The sequence below is a fragment of the Molothrus aeneus genome, chromosome 6 (genome assembly GCF_037042795.1).
Source record: "Molothrus aeneus isolate 106 chromosome 6, BPBGC_Maene_1.0, whole genome shotgun sequence".
Taxonomy (NCBI): domain Eukaryota; kingdom Metazoa; phylum Chordata; class Aves; order Passeriformes; family Icteridae; genus Molothrus; species Molothrus aeneus.
The window spans coordinates 15,692,493-15,710,968 of record NC_089651.1 but is presented as its reverse complement, the minus strand read 5'-3'; the positions used below and the strand labels follow the sequence as shown (position 1 = coordinate 15,710,968).

The 18,476-nt window shown below is 40.8% G+C and overlaps 1 protein-coding gene across 1 annotated transcript in view; it reads right to left on the bottom strand.

The window, feature by feature from the left end:
• Positions 1–17,973, bottom strand: part of TRPM5 (transient receptor potential cation channel subfamily M member 5) — a 35,337-nt gene extending 17,364 nt beyond the window's left edge. Inside the window, exons 1-11 of the mRNA XM_066552342.1 lie at positions 17,857–17,973; positions 16,730–16,910; positions 15,333–15,499; positions 12,141–12,321; positions 9,665–9,729; positions 7,635–7,826; positions 6,212–6,314; positions 5,205–5,323; positions 4,223–4,573; positions 2,033–2,164; positions 774–897 (exon numbers count right to left, since the gene is read on the bottom strand). Of these exons, the coding sequence (XP_066408439.1) occupies positions 774–897; positions 2,033–2,164; positions 4,223–4,573; positions 5,205–5,323; positions 6,212–6,314; positions 7,635–7,826; positions 9,665–9,729; positions 12,141–12,321; positions 15,333–15,499; positions 16,730–16,910; positions 17,857–17,973 (1,732 nt within the window). The remainder of the gene's footprint in view (positions 1–773; positions 898–2,032; positions 2,165–4,222; positions 4,574–5,204; positions 5,324–6,211; positions 6,315–7,634; positions 7,827–9,664; positions 9,730–12,140; positions 12,322–15,332; positions 15,500–16,729; positions 16,911–17,856) is intronic.
• Positions 17,974–18,476: the final 503 nt, after the last annotated feature.

Here is an 18,476-nt window from a genome sequence, read left to right as displayed (position 1 = left end):
GGAAAATGTGATCTCTGTGTAAATAATGCAGCAATGCCCGCATGAGCCTTCAGCTGCTTGATGAACTGCCTCAAAGGACGAGGAGCCCCTGTGTTTGTTTCCATGTGGGGCACATTTTAAAGCCCTCTCCTCACAGCAGTGAAGGTGTGGATTGGACTGAAGTCAGATCAGCAGAGGAGCTTGTGTGCAGACATCTGTTCCTACAGCAAGCCGAGGGGCGAGGGCTCAGCATTCCAGCATTGCGGATGCCTGATCTGACTGCTGCAGGGAGGGGCATCTCCTCTGCTGCAAAACCAGCCTGAGCCTCACTGCAGTTTGCAGTGCACTTGGCCCTCTTCTGGGTGAGGTAATCTCAAATTATTTTTAGCTGCAATGACAAAACTTAAAACTTGTTGCTCTAGTGGCCCTTACAGAGCAAGCTTGATATTGCAGGAAGAGCAGGCTGCTGTGAGCCTGGAAGTGTTTTGGCTATTCTATCTTTCACATCACTGTAACACACCTTGTACTAGGATCAGACAATTAAAATACCAACAAGCAGCAGGAGAGTATCTGTGCATCCCAGGGGGCCTGTCTTAGAACAGAGATTTTTCCAAAATGAGTGGGTTTTTCATCTTTCCTCTGTATGTGAATGTTTGGGACTGCCTGTGCTGCAAGGCTGTTAAATTATTCATGACAGTTGACCTTTTATGACTGTATTTTTTTTCACTTGCTTGCCTTCCAATGGCAGTTCCTTCATAAATTTTCAATACCATTCAAAAAGTGCCATTACTTACCCACAGCGAGCTGCTCATACTTGGCCTCTTTCATTATACAGGCTGCTTTGGTCTCTGTCTCCAGGCGGGACATCTCTTTCAGGATCTTGCAGGCTGCCAGAGCTGAAGCTACACCCTCCTGACCCTGTGGAATTAAAAGGGGCGCTGCTGCCACCCTCCACTGGAGGGCATTTCTGAATGGGGAAGACTCCGCTATGCAACGCATCGAACTGCAAACAGTTCATGCCTTTCAAGAAAAATCTTCCCTCCAAAACAGACTTGAAAGCCAAAAATGATGATCATAATGACAGTTTTGATGATATTTGAGAATTAAAACCACATGTTGTGGATGCCCCATCCCTGGCAGTGTTCGAGGCCAGGCTGGATGGGGCATACCTGTCTACTGGGAGGTGTCCCTGCAAACCTGTCTACTGGGAGGTGTCCCTGCCACTTGCTCGGGTTTGGAGCTGGATGATCTTTAAGGTCACTTCCAACCCAAACTATTCCATGATTCTTTCTTGCGCTTTGTAAGGCTGGAGCCCAGGCTCTTAGAGGGACCTGACTTGGGATAGCAATCAAGGACAGAAAGTAGAACAATATGCTTTGGAAATGGAGCACAACACATTCTCCCTGTGTCGAGATAGCTCCAGCATGGCTGTGCTGGGACAGGGATGCAGGAGAAAGGAGGGAGCCCAGCTGGCAGAGGCCCAGCCCTGGCCTGGCGCAGGGCCCCGCAAGGTGCCGATGTGTCCGCACGCACACAGCCTGGCAGCCCCGGGCCAGATGCGTGGCTCTGCAAGGTCAGGGATGGAGCTGAGAGCTCTCTCTCTTTCTCTCTCCCTGTATGGGGGCAGGGAGGCTCCCAGATGTGGGGGACAGGGCTGGCTTGTGAGACAGGAGCTGATTATGCCAGCTTGAAGCGCAGCCTTGGAGAGCGTGATGCTGCTCCCTACGCGGCCAGCACGTAAGCTGGAGCTGCTTCACTGCTCCCGCTTCCCTCGGGTCACGCTCGGAGCCAAACAATCGCCGACTGTCGGAGGCACAAACCCTGCTCCTGGGAGCTGGGGCTCATTGGGAGCAGGGCTGATTTACACCTGCTCCTGCTCCCCCTGGCCCCGCGGGCAGGAGCCACGCAGAGATGAAAGGGCCCATAAATGCCACCTCTCATGTTTTGGAAACGAACCGATCTGTCATCTGAGTGCAAGGCTGAGCAAAAAAACATCTCGTAAACTTGAAATATGGCATTACTTCACCTGAAGCAGCTACAGCTCGGAGCTTACCATAGCCCAGAAATAGTTTGCCATCTTGTGCCGGTTTTGTAGTACTGCCCATACAAACAAATCCCTCCAAGGATTTTTGCTTTTCTGGTTCATGTCCAAGGGCCCAGGTAATCGCTTTGTGTTCATTTTGTCCTGAAATATGGTTTGAAGAATTCAAAATCTGGTTGGCAGTCTCGCTCCATGCAAATGACACGATCTAAGATGTTCTCAGCCTCACTGGCTACTTCACGTTTCTTTGACTTTTCAGTAGGACCAAAAGGTAATTAGCTCATTCTGTACTGAGTTAAAGGATCCTTGTGTCCCCAGTATAACCCAATACGTGTGAGAACATTCTGGATCAAATGGTGACTCCATTGGAGCCAGTGCTAAAGTTTTCATTGGCTTTATTGAAGCTGGGATTTCACCACTGGTGTGTAATATCAGACGAGACAAACCTGCGTTTAACTAATCTGAGCTTGCCTTCAATTATATCTGACTCTGCTCAGCTGCCACAGAGGACAAGGCTTCAGAGAAAAGGGAACAAAAGGCATTTTATTTCATCAGAAATAAATCTTGCCAAGGCCTGTATAGGACAAGAATAGAGTACGTCAATGCCCCTTTTTAGTCCTTCCTTTGAGAAACCTTTCCCTCATGCAGAGAGCAGTTTAAGTAGAACACTGCTTATTCCTTTGGCACTTGATAAAAAAATAACCTAGAGGAAGTGTAGCCACTTAGGTAAAGTTCTGAGTTTTAAGTATATTTTAAAATAGCTACCTTTTTATCTATTGTGTTGGTTAGGAGCAGCCAGGGTATATTTATTTTTAATTAAACAGGTTTCTGCAAGAATATATTTTTTTAATAATTTAGATTATGGCATTCTGTTCAAATTTATTTTAATGGCACTTTTGGGGGATTTTTTGGGGGGTGTTTCTTCTGTTTGTAGTGAGCTATTGAATCAATTAAATTGCATTGAAAGCTTTGCAGGAGACAAAGATATCCTAAAAGCCTCATCTGTTTTTGTAACCACTAGTTCCTAACTTGAAAAAAGACACACAATTTGGCAGCAGAGATGCTGGTTTCCCAGTACTGTGATGCTTTTTCTGTTGCCAATGATAATGGGATTTAGCCATGGGAAGAAGCTTTAAAAGGGAAAAAGTGAGTAGGCAGCAGGAACTGATCTCTGACCTGGGCCTTATCTACAGCACTGGACTTCAGCTCACTTGCTGCCCAATGCCAGAAAGGTTAAGTGAGGTTCTGGGGGCAAATATTTATTTCTGGCAAGTTTGTAAGTCTGTAGTATGCTTGGTGACTTCAGAGGTATTGTCTCAAGTTGGTCATCCTTGTGAACAAAGAAAGGCTGAGCAGATTCAAACCTAACTTTTCATACTAGTAGTTAATTTAGCTAGGCGTTATCAGAGCAAAAGTGGTTTAATGTCTCAAGATTTTTGTTTTTAAAATTGGTTTCTAGTTTTAACAGTTTTTTAGGTGTAATTAGAACTTGGCAAATACCAAAAGGCTTAATTTGTTTAGTTTGTCTGAAACTGAACTCTAATGAAATTTCTTTATGCATCTTTGTTTTGAAACCTTGCACCCAAACTTATTTTCAATGCTTTTGCAAGCACTTTGGTACTTAGGAGTTTTAATGTTAAATACACTGTCAAAATGCAAAAATGATGATGCATCTGTTGCACCACTGTGGATTATAGACATTCCACATTGGTACTCAAATCACATATTCTCCTTGTCATATGTTGGCCAGCACACTTGCCAAGGCCACATCACATAATTGTTCCTATTTCTTGCTCTGTGTTCTGGCACTCCATAAAAAGACTAAAATTATCTAAAGGCAAATATCAAATACTGGATATTACTGAATATCAATATCTGAGTACAGTCTACTTGTACAGAGTATAAATCTGAGAATAGTTTAGTGTACAAAGACGACCATTTTCAGACCTGGGATTAAAAATCTCCATTGCCTGCTTTTCTTTCTCCTAAAAAAGGTTGCCTTTCCAGTACTACTTCTTGAATTCTGTACAAGAAAAGCAGACCATGATTTTTATGTCTGATTACTCCTTAGTAAATGTAAATATTATTTGTATTCCCCAAACATGTTTAAGTAAATCTGTTCGCTGCCCCAGCACAAAGACTAGACCTAGTTAAAATTGTACACATTCCAAATAGGAGGGGAGCAATGATGCAGAGACTCACAGATTTCTTCTTGCCTCCGTGTCTGAGGTCTTGATAGAAACCTTTGCATGCATCATGAAGAAAATCCTTGAGAACTCTAGAGACCTCACTGAGAGTGAAGAGGGGGCAGATGTCCTTCTGGTCACTTTGCTGCTGACCAGCGAGCCCTGCCAAGGTCAGTTTGCTTTCTTCATGCTTCTTCAGGAGAAGTTCATAGAGGAGACATTTCTGAGAAATGGAACAGTAGAGTCTCTGCAAACGACTGTAGGTCAGGAATTCATATATGTTAGCCCCATTGTCAATAAATAACTTCACAAATTCTGGTTTGTTGTTGACTAGAGCATCCATCATCACTTCTTCCAGGTCACAGGACTAGATTGATGAAAGTGGAAAAAAAAAAACAAACCAAAAAAGGAAATTTTGAGGGTTAATAATGGATGTATGATGAGAGAGGTTAGATTTAACATGTGGACAGGCACATTTTGTCTTCCATCAGTCAACAGTGAGTGCAATGAGAAAGAGGTGGAACTCTCTTCATTTTTTCTGACAAAATGTCTGTGCCAGCATTAAATGTTACAACATCAACATAAATTGTGTGCTGTAGGACTTGGTGTGAGGTACCTACCACACTGGGTATTTGTACAGCAGCTGAAAACAGTGACATTCTTCATGCCACCTTCTAACAGTAATATCTGCCTGTTTCTTGTGCTTTGTAAACTTTGGTTTGTTTGCTTTAAAGGCCTGCATAGAAGGGGAGAAAGACTGTTGCTCTCAAACAGCTCAAGAAAAGGATGATGACCACTGAGTTATTCCTCTGTCTTTAGCCATTATCATACAGGGGGCCAGAAAGACAAACAGCCTCAGGAAGTATAATACCGCTGCCCAATCTCTCAGTAGAGTAGGCAGGTAGTGGTAAAAACTGAGGCCATCTTTTGGGATGCTCCAGTGTCCTGTACACATTGGAACATATGCTGGGTGTCCTCTAAGGCAAAAAGCCTGGTACCTTCCACTCCACATCACCGTTGAATATTTCACTTTTAGCAATGTCGACCCTATTCCAGGCCACTGCCAGTTTCAGTTCATCCAGATATTCCTGAGCCTCCTGACTCTGACTTTTACAGGCTGGAAAAAAATAGGAAAGGCAAATAAAGTCAGTACTTTACAGTTATGTTTCGACTTTACAGTTATGTTTCAGTTTAATATAGTATTGGTACTTTGATTAGCAATGCAAACTCTCCTTCAGCTATCACACATCTGTGGGTTGCTTAACCAGAAACCCTTCACAGCAATGTTTTCCTAAATTAAGAAACATTAATATTCAAAAATATTATTTTTTTTCTAGATGAACCCTATTAACAGCATTAAGAATTAATGGCTGTTGGATATTAAGAGGGACACTGGCCTGCAGAAAGCAGGGGACAGAACTGGCTGTTGGTTTTGCCTTGTGTCAATTAGCACATCAGGAACAGAATGTATTTTTATTTTTCCTGCCATGCTAAATTTAAGCTAACACAAACCATTAAGTTAACAGAAAATGAAATAGATGGCAGCACAAGTAATGTCTTCTTTCAGAAGATATAGTGAAGATTTCTTATAGGAGAAATGGATTGTTTCTGAAACAAAGGTAGTTTTGGTCTACTTGTCGGTTTTGGTTTTGTTTTCATTGAGTTTTCTTTTATGGTTTAATTGGAATAATATACTGCTCCAGTATATTTCAGTTCTTTTACAGCCTGTGTTATTAAGAGAAGCAAGTAGTGAAATAAAGGAGTGGCTGAAATAGAACCATACAATAGCATGAAATTTAAAAGCAAATGCTAGTTTAAAGGAAACTCCCAAGAGTTACAGTAACTGCCACAGTTACTTTGTCAATAATCAAACAAAAGAACAGTGCATCAGAAATGAAATCTGATCCAACAGTCAACTGAATTTGCACTGGAAAAAGAGGAAATATATTTATGGCATAGAAGTCAAGTAAGACTAACATTACAATGTTTGCTTATTGTATCTTACCTTTTACTAAGGCTTTCAAAATGACTGTGTCTAGTTCTTCTGAACCATCTTGCTCAAAGTTGTGCAGAGTTAGAAGATGCTGGTGTGAAATGATATTCTGAATCTATTTGGAGTCAAAACAAAAGTCATTTTACACATTGTCCTCTGGATGCACAATAGTGCCCAAATGCCCAGGAGAGATCACCCAGACAGTATTTCCCAAAAATTTATGTTCTAGTTGTAAAGCTGAGGTTTGGGAAGAAGGCAAATATTACTTGTTTCCCAAATATAAATAACTCCTAAGGCAAGGAGGGATTTTTACTGCCTTTTCTGAGTGACCTACCAGGATAGGAGGAATAGAACTTGGATATTCTGAGAACCAGAGCAGTGCTTTAATTAAAAGGTCCTTCCTTAACTTACATTCTTATTTGACTCAAAGTCACGTTATAGCCAGCATAACATTAGTTTCATTTTACCTCATCCTGCTTTGACATTTAAGTTTTGCTCTCCGAGTTGTTTATTTAAAAGCATAGTCTCTAACTCTTCTCTGAGTAGAAGTCCTCAAATATTGATATATATACAGTACTCTTATCTTTCCTTCTGCTTCTCTATTGAGTTTTCTTTCTCGCAGTGCAGCTGCACTGAGACTTTGTGAGCCTCTGGCAATATTGCTTCCAGATGCTTTTCATCCCCTTTTGTTAGTGATCTGGTAAAGTTCTTCCTAATGGAATTAGTATATGGAACTTTTAAAGCTGAGGATTATGGCAGGGAATGCAAAGAACAAGTGGTGGGCCAGGTCAGGAGGACTTGGTTTATCTCAGAGGCACCCAGTGCTCTTCACTCTTCACACAAGGACAATCTCAGAGTGGGCATTTGTTCCTAAAAGGCTTGTGCAACTGCACCCCAAGACAAAGAGTAAAGAAGATCTCTGAATCTGTTTTGTCTTTCTGTTTTAAGAACAATGATACTTAAAGAACAAGTAACTGACAATAGATAGGATCATTTCTAAAAACGCTTCATTCTACTTAATTTATTCATGCTTATCCACAGCGAGGTTTCCATTTAACAGCTGTAGTTCATGAATTAGGTCTCTTCTGTCACAGCTGCACAAGCTGCACAGCTGTGGATATAAATAATGCTTGGTGTCCCACAGAAGGACTCTTGGGTTCCTGGGTGCTGGCTGTTACTTGAGGAAGTAATTGAGGAAGGACAGAGCCCTCAGTGTTCAGCTGAATTCCTGGGGCAACAAAGCAGTTTGCACGATCAAATGACCACTTGATTTTTAATGCTAGAGAGGCATTCTATGACACCAGTGTCAAAGCACTGGAGTTCCCAAAACTTCTGAGCAGCTTCTTGCCAAACCTGTACTGAAGGGGCTACCAAAGCTGCAAGTGTTAGGAGATGGCTTTGTGAACATGATGGCTTATCAAACATTTGAACTCACCGTCACTGTCCACTGGAGAATGTCCTTCCATGAGAAGCTCTCTGCAGGGAATTTCTCCTTAAATTGCTTTTCAACAGCTTCTGGCATGATAAGCTGTGGGTCATTCATGAATGCTCCTAGGATGTCAGCTGTACCTCCAGACCCTGCTAAGATAAGCCAGGGAGCAGAATTTTCCAACCCGCTGCAAATTCTCTGTAGTTTAAAATAAGATGTTTTTAAAATTCATAAGTGGAAAGAAAATGTTTTTCAAGAGAAGGACTTCTAGCAAACCAGGAATACATGTGTACCTAAGTCAGATTCACTATGGAATCAGTCCAGACTCCTCTTAGCTATTAGGATTTTTTGAATTCTGTAGCAGGTCATCCATGTATAGGCCTCTGACTGTGCTGCTTTTCATGACACATCTGCTGAGTAGCTACACAACCTGATTTGGACAAACAATGCATAAAATGTCTTTGACCCTGACTTTTTTTTCCCCTGAAGTCTCTGTTTCAGCATAGTCAAGTGCAAGGGAGTAACCCTGTACAGAAATTATCAGCAGGCTTTTTTCTATGAGCTTTTTTTTTCCTGTCTGCTAAACCTGGCAATATGTTCTGAAAATCAGGAATTTGCCTGTGGGATTACAACATTGAGCTACAGGAAAAAAAAAAAAAACCACTGAATCACAGCAACTACAAGAGTTAAAGGCTACTAATTCTATTACTTGTGCAATTAGAATGAGTCAGGCAGGTTGTTAAGAGAGGAAAGCAGAGGCTATGGCATCATAATTGCAAAAATGTCTATTTGCTGCCAGTCTGTTTCTTCCTCTGGAGTTGTACAAGACTGCATTGATTCAATTGTGGTGCAAGGTTTTTTTCTTTAGTTTAGATATTGAGGTTTTTTAAAACTGTTTGTAGTCTCTGGTGTGTATTATCCATTTTAAGAAATCCATTTAAGAAATTGGTTTTCTAAAAAAGTGTGGCCGGTCATCCATTCCCAGCACATATCAGTTTAGAGGAACTCCAGCCAGTCACTTTTTGTCTTCCAGTCACACTGTTCTGGAAAACTTTGAAAAGAGGATTTAGATGTCATAACATGGGATTTTTCTAAACCAAAGATACAGGGAACACTGCAATATTTAGCTTCTCATGAAAGAAAGGAAGCGAGCTCATGAGGTGATGTAATCTTTGTTTAAGCAGAGAGATTTCTAATGTGAGTGTGTGTTTTAGTCCAGCTGACAAAAGTTATGATAAGATACAAGAAACTGAAACTAGAAAACATCCCCAGAAAGGAGTCATTATTCTGGAAAGGGGTTACCAGCTTGCATGTCACAGTCTCAGAACTTAGAAACCTTAAATTATAGTTAAATTATGTCTGTCCAAAGGTTTTCTAGACTGACAGTATTATAAAAAAGATAAGTAAAGTAGAATAAAAATCAAAGACTATCTCCTTGTTAACAGGTTCTTTAAGTTGTAGAACCACACAGGAAAAAAAAAATCAAAACTGATCCTTTCCTGGAGAAGATTTGGGATTATTATCAGACAACACTCCAGTCTTCAATCCTACCATGTAGTTTTGCTCAGTGGAACCAGGACACTCCCATTTTAAATGGCAGGTACAGCATACCTGGTCTTGTGCTTCCTCTGAGCTCTGGAACAGACAGTTGTGTCATTGTGGCTGAACAGCACTAAAAGATTCCTCTTTTTTTTTTTTTTGGTGTATGTTCTCAAGTTATAACAGAGTATTTCTGTTTCCCTGTATCTGGAGCTGGTTTCTGTGGGTTTGTTTTGGGTTTGGATTCTTTCATCCCACTGGACAAGCTAGCAATGGAAGTTTTAATGATCAGCTGGTGCCTATTCAAAAATAAATATTTGTCCCAAACAAATACTCTCAAATTTAATATTAACAGAATTCAGTTCTTAATAGTGTATAGATGTGAATTTTGACTTCATGTAAAGTGCCAATAGATGTGTTTGTCATACAGCCAAATTTTCCATTAATTACTTGGCACCAGTTAATTTATTTTTCTAAAGCTGAAAACAGCTTCTTACCTCAAGTGTGCCTGGTCCTCCATTTACCAGCAAGCAAAGCACAGGGATCTCGATGCTACCTGTTCCTGTGAAACAGAAGGTTTAATTTTTAAAAAGTAACAGCTTTCACAAGATTACTGCTGTTTGGCTGACCCCTTGAAAATATTTCTCCTCTTATGTGCTGTTTTGGTCTCTACGTGAACCTGCAGAAGGATGTGGCAAGGGAAGAGAATAACACTGACTTAACAGAGGGCCTAGGATTCAGCACAAAGGCACCTTTGCCTTGGAAATTTTGTGTGATCCCAGGCAAGCTGTCCAGGCTGTTCTGACCTCAGCTGCAAAATATGGAGATTGGCACTCTGTGTGTCATGCCACTGCTGGCTTTTTAAGTTATTGATTTACTGCAGTGTTGTCAGGCTGGGGAGCAATGGAGCTGCACTAGGGTACAGCACAAGGCTGGTGGGTTTCCAGAGAGGCATCTACCAGTAAGACACAGTTAGAGGTGAAAAGCTCTCAGCTTGTCCTGGGTGTTATGCATGTGCCCAGTGTGTGCTGGCAGGGGGACTGGAATCCAGGACAAAAGCCTTCTGAAAGGAGGATTTAAGAATATGAAGAGGCTGACTGTGTAGACTGGGCAGGATGAGTCAGATAAAAGATGATAGGAACCGTGTATTTATTACTCTGCTTAAACAGCTTAAAGTTTCATTCAGCACAGCCTGGTGTGGTGATTAATAATAACACAGTCTGATACTTTTAAAAGAAATGCTAATGAAATATTTAACATGTCATGGTACTGGGGAAAGAAAGGAGGTCAGGGTCCCTGTCCTAAGCCATCCTCCCACAGAGGCCCACAGAGTTTTGGATGGTTTTTCATGTAAATGCTGAATTCTGCAATGCAAAGGTGACTATACATTAGCCTGAAGGAGCTCAATCAAACCAGTAATATCAAGAGATTAATGCCTCTTTCAGATGGAAGATAAAAGGCATTTGGTTCAAACAATTTTTTGATGTTTCCCTTTGTAGATCTCCCAAAACTCACTACAGATCTCTACTTGGTATTTTTTCTATCTCTTTTGAGATGACTACAGAGATAAGGTTGGACTGAGCTGTAGCCAGGATATGGTTGGCAAGAAACTTAATTTGTTTTACTGAACGGCATGGCATTATCACACCTCTCTAACGTGATGCTCTTTGAAGAGTGACCTCTGGGACTACAGGCTCCTCAAGTATGGTTAAGGCTACAAATATTCTTCATTTGCCATAGATTTAGTTATTTAGTTAAAATTTAGTCAGAGGAGAGTCAGGTGGATTCTGACTTTACGCTGTGAATCTGGAAAGTCCTCAATTGAGAAAAATATTCAGTAAAAAAAAAAAAATATATATATATATAAATTATTCTTAAAGACTTCTAGTTTGGTTGTTTTTTTTTTGTTTTGTTTTGTTTTTTTTTAACCAGGGAAATTCCACATGACCTTATTAAAATGTTGTACATAGCTTTGCTCAGCTTGTTTATAAATTAGCTTAAAAGAATGACATTGGTTTTGTTAATAGAAGATAACACTGAATTCAGTATGTTCCAGCAAAGTATTTGTCATATGAATCAGTATTGTTTGTCAGAATTATGTTCCCCTGAGATTTGTTCAATCAGATTTGGCTGGTGAGCAGAAAGAGGCTGCTTTGTAACTCTCTGCACTGCAACCTCAGGCTACCCTTACAGCCTGCCTGTGGTTGTTCCCCTCTGAGTCACCAGGTAAGGATTCTTCAGGTGTGTTTGTGCTCTCAGGTACCTCTGTGCTACCACCCCCATGGGCTGTGTAAGTGGAGATTCCATTGATGCACACAGTTGTGAGCAAGTGAGCTTTCTCTCCTGTTTCAGCTGTGCTAGCACTGCATGTATGACACAAAGCAAAGGTAAAAATCTCTTGACCACTGAGTTTTTTTCCACAAATAGTAGGAGACCTGCCCAATACTCAGTTCTTATTACAAAAAAGATCACAGATTCAGATGGGCATTAGATGCTATGGTGTTTAGCCAGGATAAGATGTTATCCCTAAACAAATATGGCTTAAAATATTTCAGAGGGCTTTGGAACAAATCTTTTCTTCCATTGTGGGAGCAATTCAAGACCCTGTGTGTGAGAGGGGATGAAACTATACAACAGTGACTATCAATCTCTTGGAACCACTGGTAAAGGCACTTGAAGCTGGATTTATTTTCTGTATGTTGTCTTTTAAGGCAATTTGAGCTGTGCTTTTGAAGACCAGCTTTGAGCTACATTTAAGGAGATGCAATAAAAGCCCAGATTTTTGCTTCAAAGAGCAGCTTTCTCGACTTCAGAAGTTACCATCACTGTGCCTCTCACATGATGACAAATGTCTTGACTTGGTCTTGCCTCTGTAGGCCCTTTTGAGAGCTGGAGCCCCCTTTGGGGGTGGCTAGGGCTAGGACCATGCTGTCAGCATGGCTCAGGTTGGATGGCTCCCCAGAGGCTGCTCACCCCCGTATCCCGTGCGCTGCTCCGAGATGTGCTTCTCCAAGGCCAGGCGGAGCTTGGTGGTTCCGTCTGGCTCCTCTGGTGCGGTGTGGTCCACCAAAATGAAGTGGGAGTGGTTGTGGTCCAAGGAATACAGTGGGCCTTGGGTGCTGTCATCTGACTGGTAGCGTACAAGGCTTTCACTCTAGAGGGAGGAGGGGAGATGTCAGTGCTCTCTGCAAAGCCCAGCCCGTGTTTTAACATCCTTCCTCTCCGTTTCTGTGCTGTCTGCACCCTGACACAGCTCATCACCTGGGAGACACTTTGATAGACCTTTAAAAAAGGGTGAAGATGGAAAACCTGTTCCTTCTGGAAGCAGCCAGATTTGGCAGGACTGATAGCTGGAGTCCGTGAAGTTTCCCTCTTGGCCTCTGCAAAATATAGTGATATCAATCATCATCTCTGGAATGCAGGTTTTGGAATGGTTTATTGGACAAATGGAAAGGGGCCATGAGACATGATAATTGTGTATGATGTGAAGCCTCAGCTGGGGTAAAGAGGGGCAAACTATTCATTTCAGTAGCGTTTTGTCCATGTTTAGGCCAGTGAATGAGTTAGCATGCGCCATGTCCCTGTCAATTTATACACAGCTTTACTTAATTGACAGCCTTTATGAAATCTGATGGTTATTCTGTTTGGAAATTGCATTCTAAAAGAGAGAGTGGCAAATAGATTTTAGAAAGGGGAATCTTCTTTTATTTTGGGTGAGTGGTGTTATACCTTTTAATTATTTATTAATTTTTTTTTACACAAACTCCTCTTCTAGGTAAAACAGAACCCATGCTGCAGTCTTTTGTTCTAAATATTGCACTACACATGGGCTTCTATATGTACACTTTTTCAAACTCCCCTTGCTTCCTTAATAAATCTTTCTATCTGTTGCCCATCCACTTTGATACAGCATTCCAGGCTGTGAATGTCTGATTATTCTTTTTCATTTTCCTAATCATTGTTCTCTTGCAAGCAGGTAGATTAACACAACTGTTTAAAATCTTGGCAGTTGTCACTGTGTATTGCATTTTCCTCACACTGAAAAGCAGTAAACTTGCATGTTTCTTTCACTTTCTTCTCTCTGTCTCTCCTTCCTTGGGGAAAGCTTCTTGCCATAATTAATTTCCTTCAGATTTTGCTTTGACAGAGGGTGTGCCTCTATTCTGCTGCCATGTAACATTAATCCTCCTCACCAAAGATCTGGCCTTTGATTAGGACCCTGAGACACAACAACCAATTGAAAAAGGCCTTTGGGGATTTTCCTCTCTATTCCCTGAAAACGTGGAAGTGATCTTTCAATGATGTTTAAAGCATACCATTAGCACAGAAGAGATGGGAGGGTGTTGTATATAGGTAAAGATATTATAAAAGAAAGGTTTTATAAAATTAGGCCTTGTTCTGTTGAATTACCAACTAAGCCTATAAGTTCCCATAAGAAAGAATCAAAGGAATAAAAAGTCAGCTAACAAAACAAACTATTCTAGTAATAGAGCCGTTCACACCTACAAAACCAAGAAATCTGCCCCATGAGCATCTGTAAAAAATTATGTAAACTATCCAAAAATAGAGAAATTTGGTAAACACGTAAAATGCCATTTACTAACCAATAAATTAAGTAGCAAAAAACGACTAACCAATTAGAGTTGAACACAAGAGCTGTGAAAACTATATAAAAATTAGTTATGTAAATAGAGAATTAGGTTTTCCTACATAAAGAAACTAAATCCCATCTGCTTTTCTACAACAGGAATAATCCACTGATTTCAGGGCTTGTTTTTCTCCTTGCTAGTGGGGGTTGTTAGCCCTATTTTATACAACAAGCTGCCTGTGTTAGTGCCAAATATAAAGAGAGTTGGGTTTAGATCAACATCCCTGTCTGTAGTTCCTTTGTCTTTAAGTTACTGACTAAAAACCAAAATATCTTTGAGTGTAAGCTGTGCCAGAAGTCAGAGGGTCAGGAATGCTCTTTGCAAAATATCCCTTGACAAAAAATTTGGGCTTTAGTTGAAGGGGAGAAAATAAAAAGAGAGTGCACTTGTTTTGTAGCTGCTGATAGGGAAAGATCCAGATGCATTTTGATCACTTAGCCTAGAAGGAAGGTGAAATAGTTTGCATTTGCAAACTTCCCTGAACAAAATTCACAAACAGGATGAACCAAATTCTTTCCTTTCAGGCCCTTTTGGCCCAGTTGCCACACAGATAGGTTAAAGTCTTCCAGCTAAAGAGTCCCACCTGGTAGAGCACACAGGTAGCTGTCATTGGCAAAAAAATAAAAAAAAAGTAAAAAAGACCAATGACAATAAGTTGCTGATATGGTCTGGCAGTCTCTCAGCCTCTAGCTGGTACTTTCAGGCCTGTGTGAGAAAAAAACTAAGCATGAATTTAAAGGGCTATCTTTGTAATTTGTTTCTTAGCTTCTGCAGGGTATGAAATAGTACAGAGAAACTGTCATTCGCTGTCATTAAAGACCTATGTTATTGTTATAATATTCCACTTAGGACAGCCTGTATATCCAGTGACAGGAAGGGAATGCTATTTCTTTTTTTCCTCTCCACTTCTGTGTCCATTCAGCAGCAACACTTTCAGCAACAGTTTTGTTGGGTGAGGTTTTTTATTTGTTGGTGTGTTGTTTTTGTTTTCTTCCCAAGAACTTTGATTCCTTTGACACAGTTTGAGGATTCCCTATAACTAGGTGAAATCCAGCATGGCTGGTATTTTTGACCTGTTGTATTGAGCAACTTTTTGTGTAGTAAATACCAATTCATTGGCTACTTAAAGAAAAATTTGTCCTGAAATATTTATGTCTGGTGTCTCATAATATAAAACGTGCTTTTTGCAGTGTTTATGTAATAGATAGGACTAAGTGCTTCTGCAGTAAATGGACAAAGGAGAAATACATGCAAAGTCCCTTATTCTGGGATATTTTCTTGACGTTCAACCCTGTGCCGCTCGCTCTGCTGATGCCTAATGCTGCCACCCGCTGGGCACAGGGGGCACAGAATCATCCAGCAACCCTTGAGCTCTGTTCCTGCTTCCTCCCAAAACACAGCTCAAACCCCCCTTCGGTTTGTTTATTTAAAGTTATATCAAAGTTGTTCTGCCAACGAGTTACAAATTCTGTAAGGGTGCGGCTTCCACCCAAACAAAAGAATAGGAGAGCAGTACCTTTGCGTTTTCCAGGATTTCTCTGTGCTGGATTTCCCTGAGTGAAGTTATTCCTATGGCAATCACGCTCAGGGTGGATGAGGTGCTGGCCAGGGCAAGATCTCGCACTGCTTGCACCAAGTGCCTTGTCACTCCTACACACAGAGCACTGGTGAAGATCCAGGCACCTGAAATTGTTTTGAAAAAGCAGTCAGGGAATTTCTTTGTATTGCAATGTGTTTGTGTGTCAAGTAGCATTACTTACAGTACTGTATTTAAGTGGTTTTTTAAAATAGATAAAATGAAGGCAGGTCTTGGTGGGCTATAGCTTTTAGAATTAAAATACATGCAAAGTACATAAGACTTTAACAAGGAAAACAAGAAGAAATTGTGAGCTCAAGCAAACATTCTTCGTATATCATGTGATGCAACATGGCCATCTTTACTTTGATGTTAATATGTTCATCAAGACTGCTGTGTCCACTCTGGAGTTACTCACTGTCTACCTATGAGCAGAAACATCCCTGTACCAGGCAGGTCTGAGGGGTTTACGAGGAAGAGGAAAGGGGCAGAATCAGGGACGTTGTTGACTTGAACTGAGGCCTAAAAAGTTCCGTGCAGTCACCTCTCTTAGCAGAAGAGCTCAGGTGCAACCTGCCTAATTTGGAGTTCTTTCTCCTGTTCTTGTGGATGTGTGGAGCGTGAATTTTTCAGGATAATAGAATTTACAGCAGTGTTGTTACAGTGACAAGGAATTTGGAGAACCCTAGGTAAAAAGCAAGCTGACCTTTTTCAAATCTGTAACACGAAGAAACTGGGGATCTTGATGCTGCCTGGTACAGAAGGATGGAGATAGAGAATATCTGTGTGGCACAAAAGTACCAAAAAAGAGCTCTGGTACTGGGCTGTCTCATTACAAAAAGCAAAACTGGTACAATCTTGTCTGGAGCAGTGAAGATAAACCAAGAGCTTGCTGTGAAATGCTCACAGATATTTTCACTGTATTTTTCAGGCGAGAATGCAAAAATTCTTATTTTTGACCTAAATTCACTCTTGTTGAAGTCAAATTGCTCTGCTCTCCTCAGAATTATTTTGTTATGGAACAAAAGAGGGGCAATTTATTTTGTCCCATTTTGAAGCTATATTTCTAGTGTCACCTCTGAGGGAATAATATCAGAAATTTCACACTCCAGAAATGGTTACCTAGAGTGATTTGCTTTGAAAGAACTTATTTTTGCTACTATAATACAATAATTTTCATTTTCAAAGGTATTTACATGTAGGTTGCATTCAGCTAAGTCTTAAATTTTCAAAAATAATCATGTGAGCAGGCCCATTGTCATTACCAGATCACTGGGAGCTAGGTATGAGAATCCATCAGGAATAAAAATTTCTTCTTTAAAGTCTAAAGCATTCACCTGTGCTTTCAGCTGCCTTTATAAATCCTTTCTTTAAGGTGTCCCGTAGCCAAGGCTTCATCTGAAAATCTTCTTCTCCCCCTACTAAAGAGATAACCAAATTGGGAGTAGGTAGCTTCCACTTGTTGAGCATAACTTCAAATATGATTCCAGGGTGAATGGTACTCTGGACCTTCATAAACTTCAACAAACACAAGAAAAACCCAATGAATAACAACAGTATGGAAAGACACAGTAAAGAGTCTGTTCATGGTAAACGCAAAGGGAAATTATCATCAACTGGGATATTTAAGAAAAAATTATTTGAGCAAGATTTGACAGAGAACTGAATACTTGAATTAACTTAGCAGACTTCTGTATAATTGCCACCTCACTCATTGGGTCAGTTCTATGGGTTAGTTCTGTATTGCAGACTGACAAATCACACTCTCCCTTACAGCTTTCTCTTGAATTGCCTTCAGTTTCATGGCAGCCTAGGAAAGCCAACAAATTTTGTAGGTGTTTTTTGTTTCTGCAAAAGCTGAAATATTCGCCTGATTTCATACCTGTTTTTTGAGGACACATTACATTAATCTACTGCTTCTTCCAGTTCTGTATATATTTTGGTTTTCTGCTTAAGACTTTATGGTGAAACAAAACCTTGGGGCAGATTTCAGGAATTCCTAGGAATTCCTTCTGCTCTAGTACTAACTTGTGCATGGGACTAATGAGGAGGTGGGTTAGTCCATATACATCCCTCTTTGCATGTCAGCAGAACAGAGAGAGAACTTCAAGGAAAACCTTGAAACAGCTCAAAAGTATGTCTGAAATGTAAAAATAGTGATTGATTTTTGGTGGCTTAAACTGAGGAAAGGATACAAAATGAAGGAAGCAGGGCACATAACTGATTTTTATTTTAAGGGAAAAGTGATCACCTGTACTTGTATCATGTAAATCAAGTGATTGATTTCAGAATATTAAAAGGCTATGTTTTAGACCACACTCATGTTCAGGAAGGCATGGTCCTCACTTGGGGCATAACGTGGTGCCCCACTCTGTGGCACACTGACCCTCACTGTTGGAGATTGTGAGTTTACTGCTAAGAGCAGCAGTACTGTAAGAGAGTTAAAACTCCTCAGTGCCCATACCTTTCCATGGTTCTTCCCAGAAGCTGTGAAGTCTATTTCTCCTGTACAGTAAGGTAATTCTCTTTTGAAGGCTTCCTCTTTGTCACTGCTGCAGAGCTTGGTTTCCATTTCCTCCATCGAATTCATAGGGTGATGGAGCACCAGTGGACCAAGATGTTCACTGGGATGACAGAAAGTTGGCAAATGAAAAACCATGTCAACTGGAGAGGCCACAAAATTCATTAAAATATATCTAGATGAGTTTTTAGCCAAATGTTTTACTTTTTTTACTATCACGCCTGTAATGGTTAGCTAAAATTGGAGGTCTTTCTACCAAATATCCGATGCTGCATGCAGAAGGCAGATTCCACACCAAGATGGTGTAACCTAAGGTCTAAAAAGGCACGAAGAAATAAGGGTTCCTGAACTCTCATTCAGCAGAGAGAAAGCTGAGCTGCAAAGTGCAAGATCCTGCAATCTCAGAGGCCAAAGGTGACCCTGATTCTACAAAAGAGGAAGAGGAGTCTCAGCCACCAACTCTTTCAAGCAAGAGTGGAGCAGTGTCAGTGAGTGTCTGAGTCATGGTTTCTTGCTGTCACTGTGCCTCAGGCTGCTCTGACCATCTCACCTGACGTGAGAGT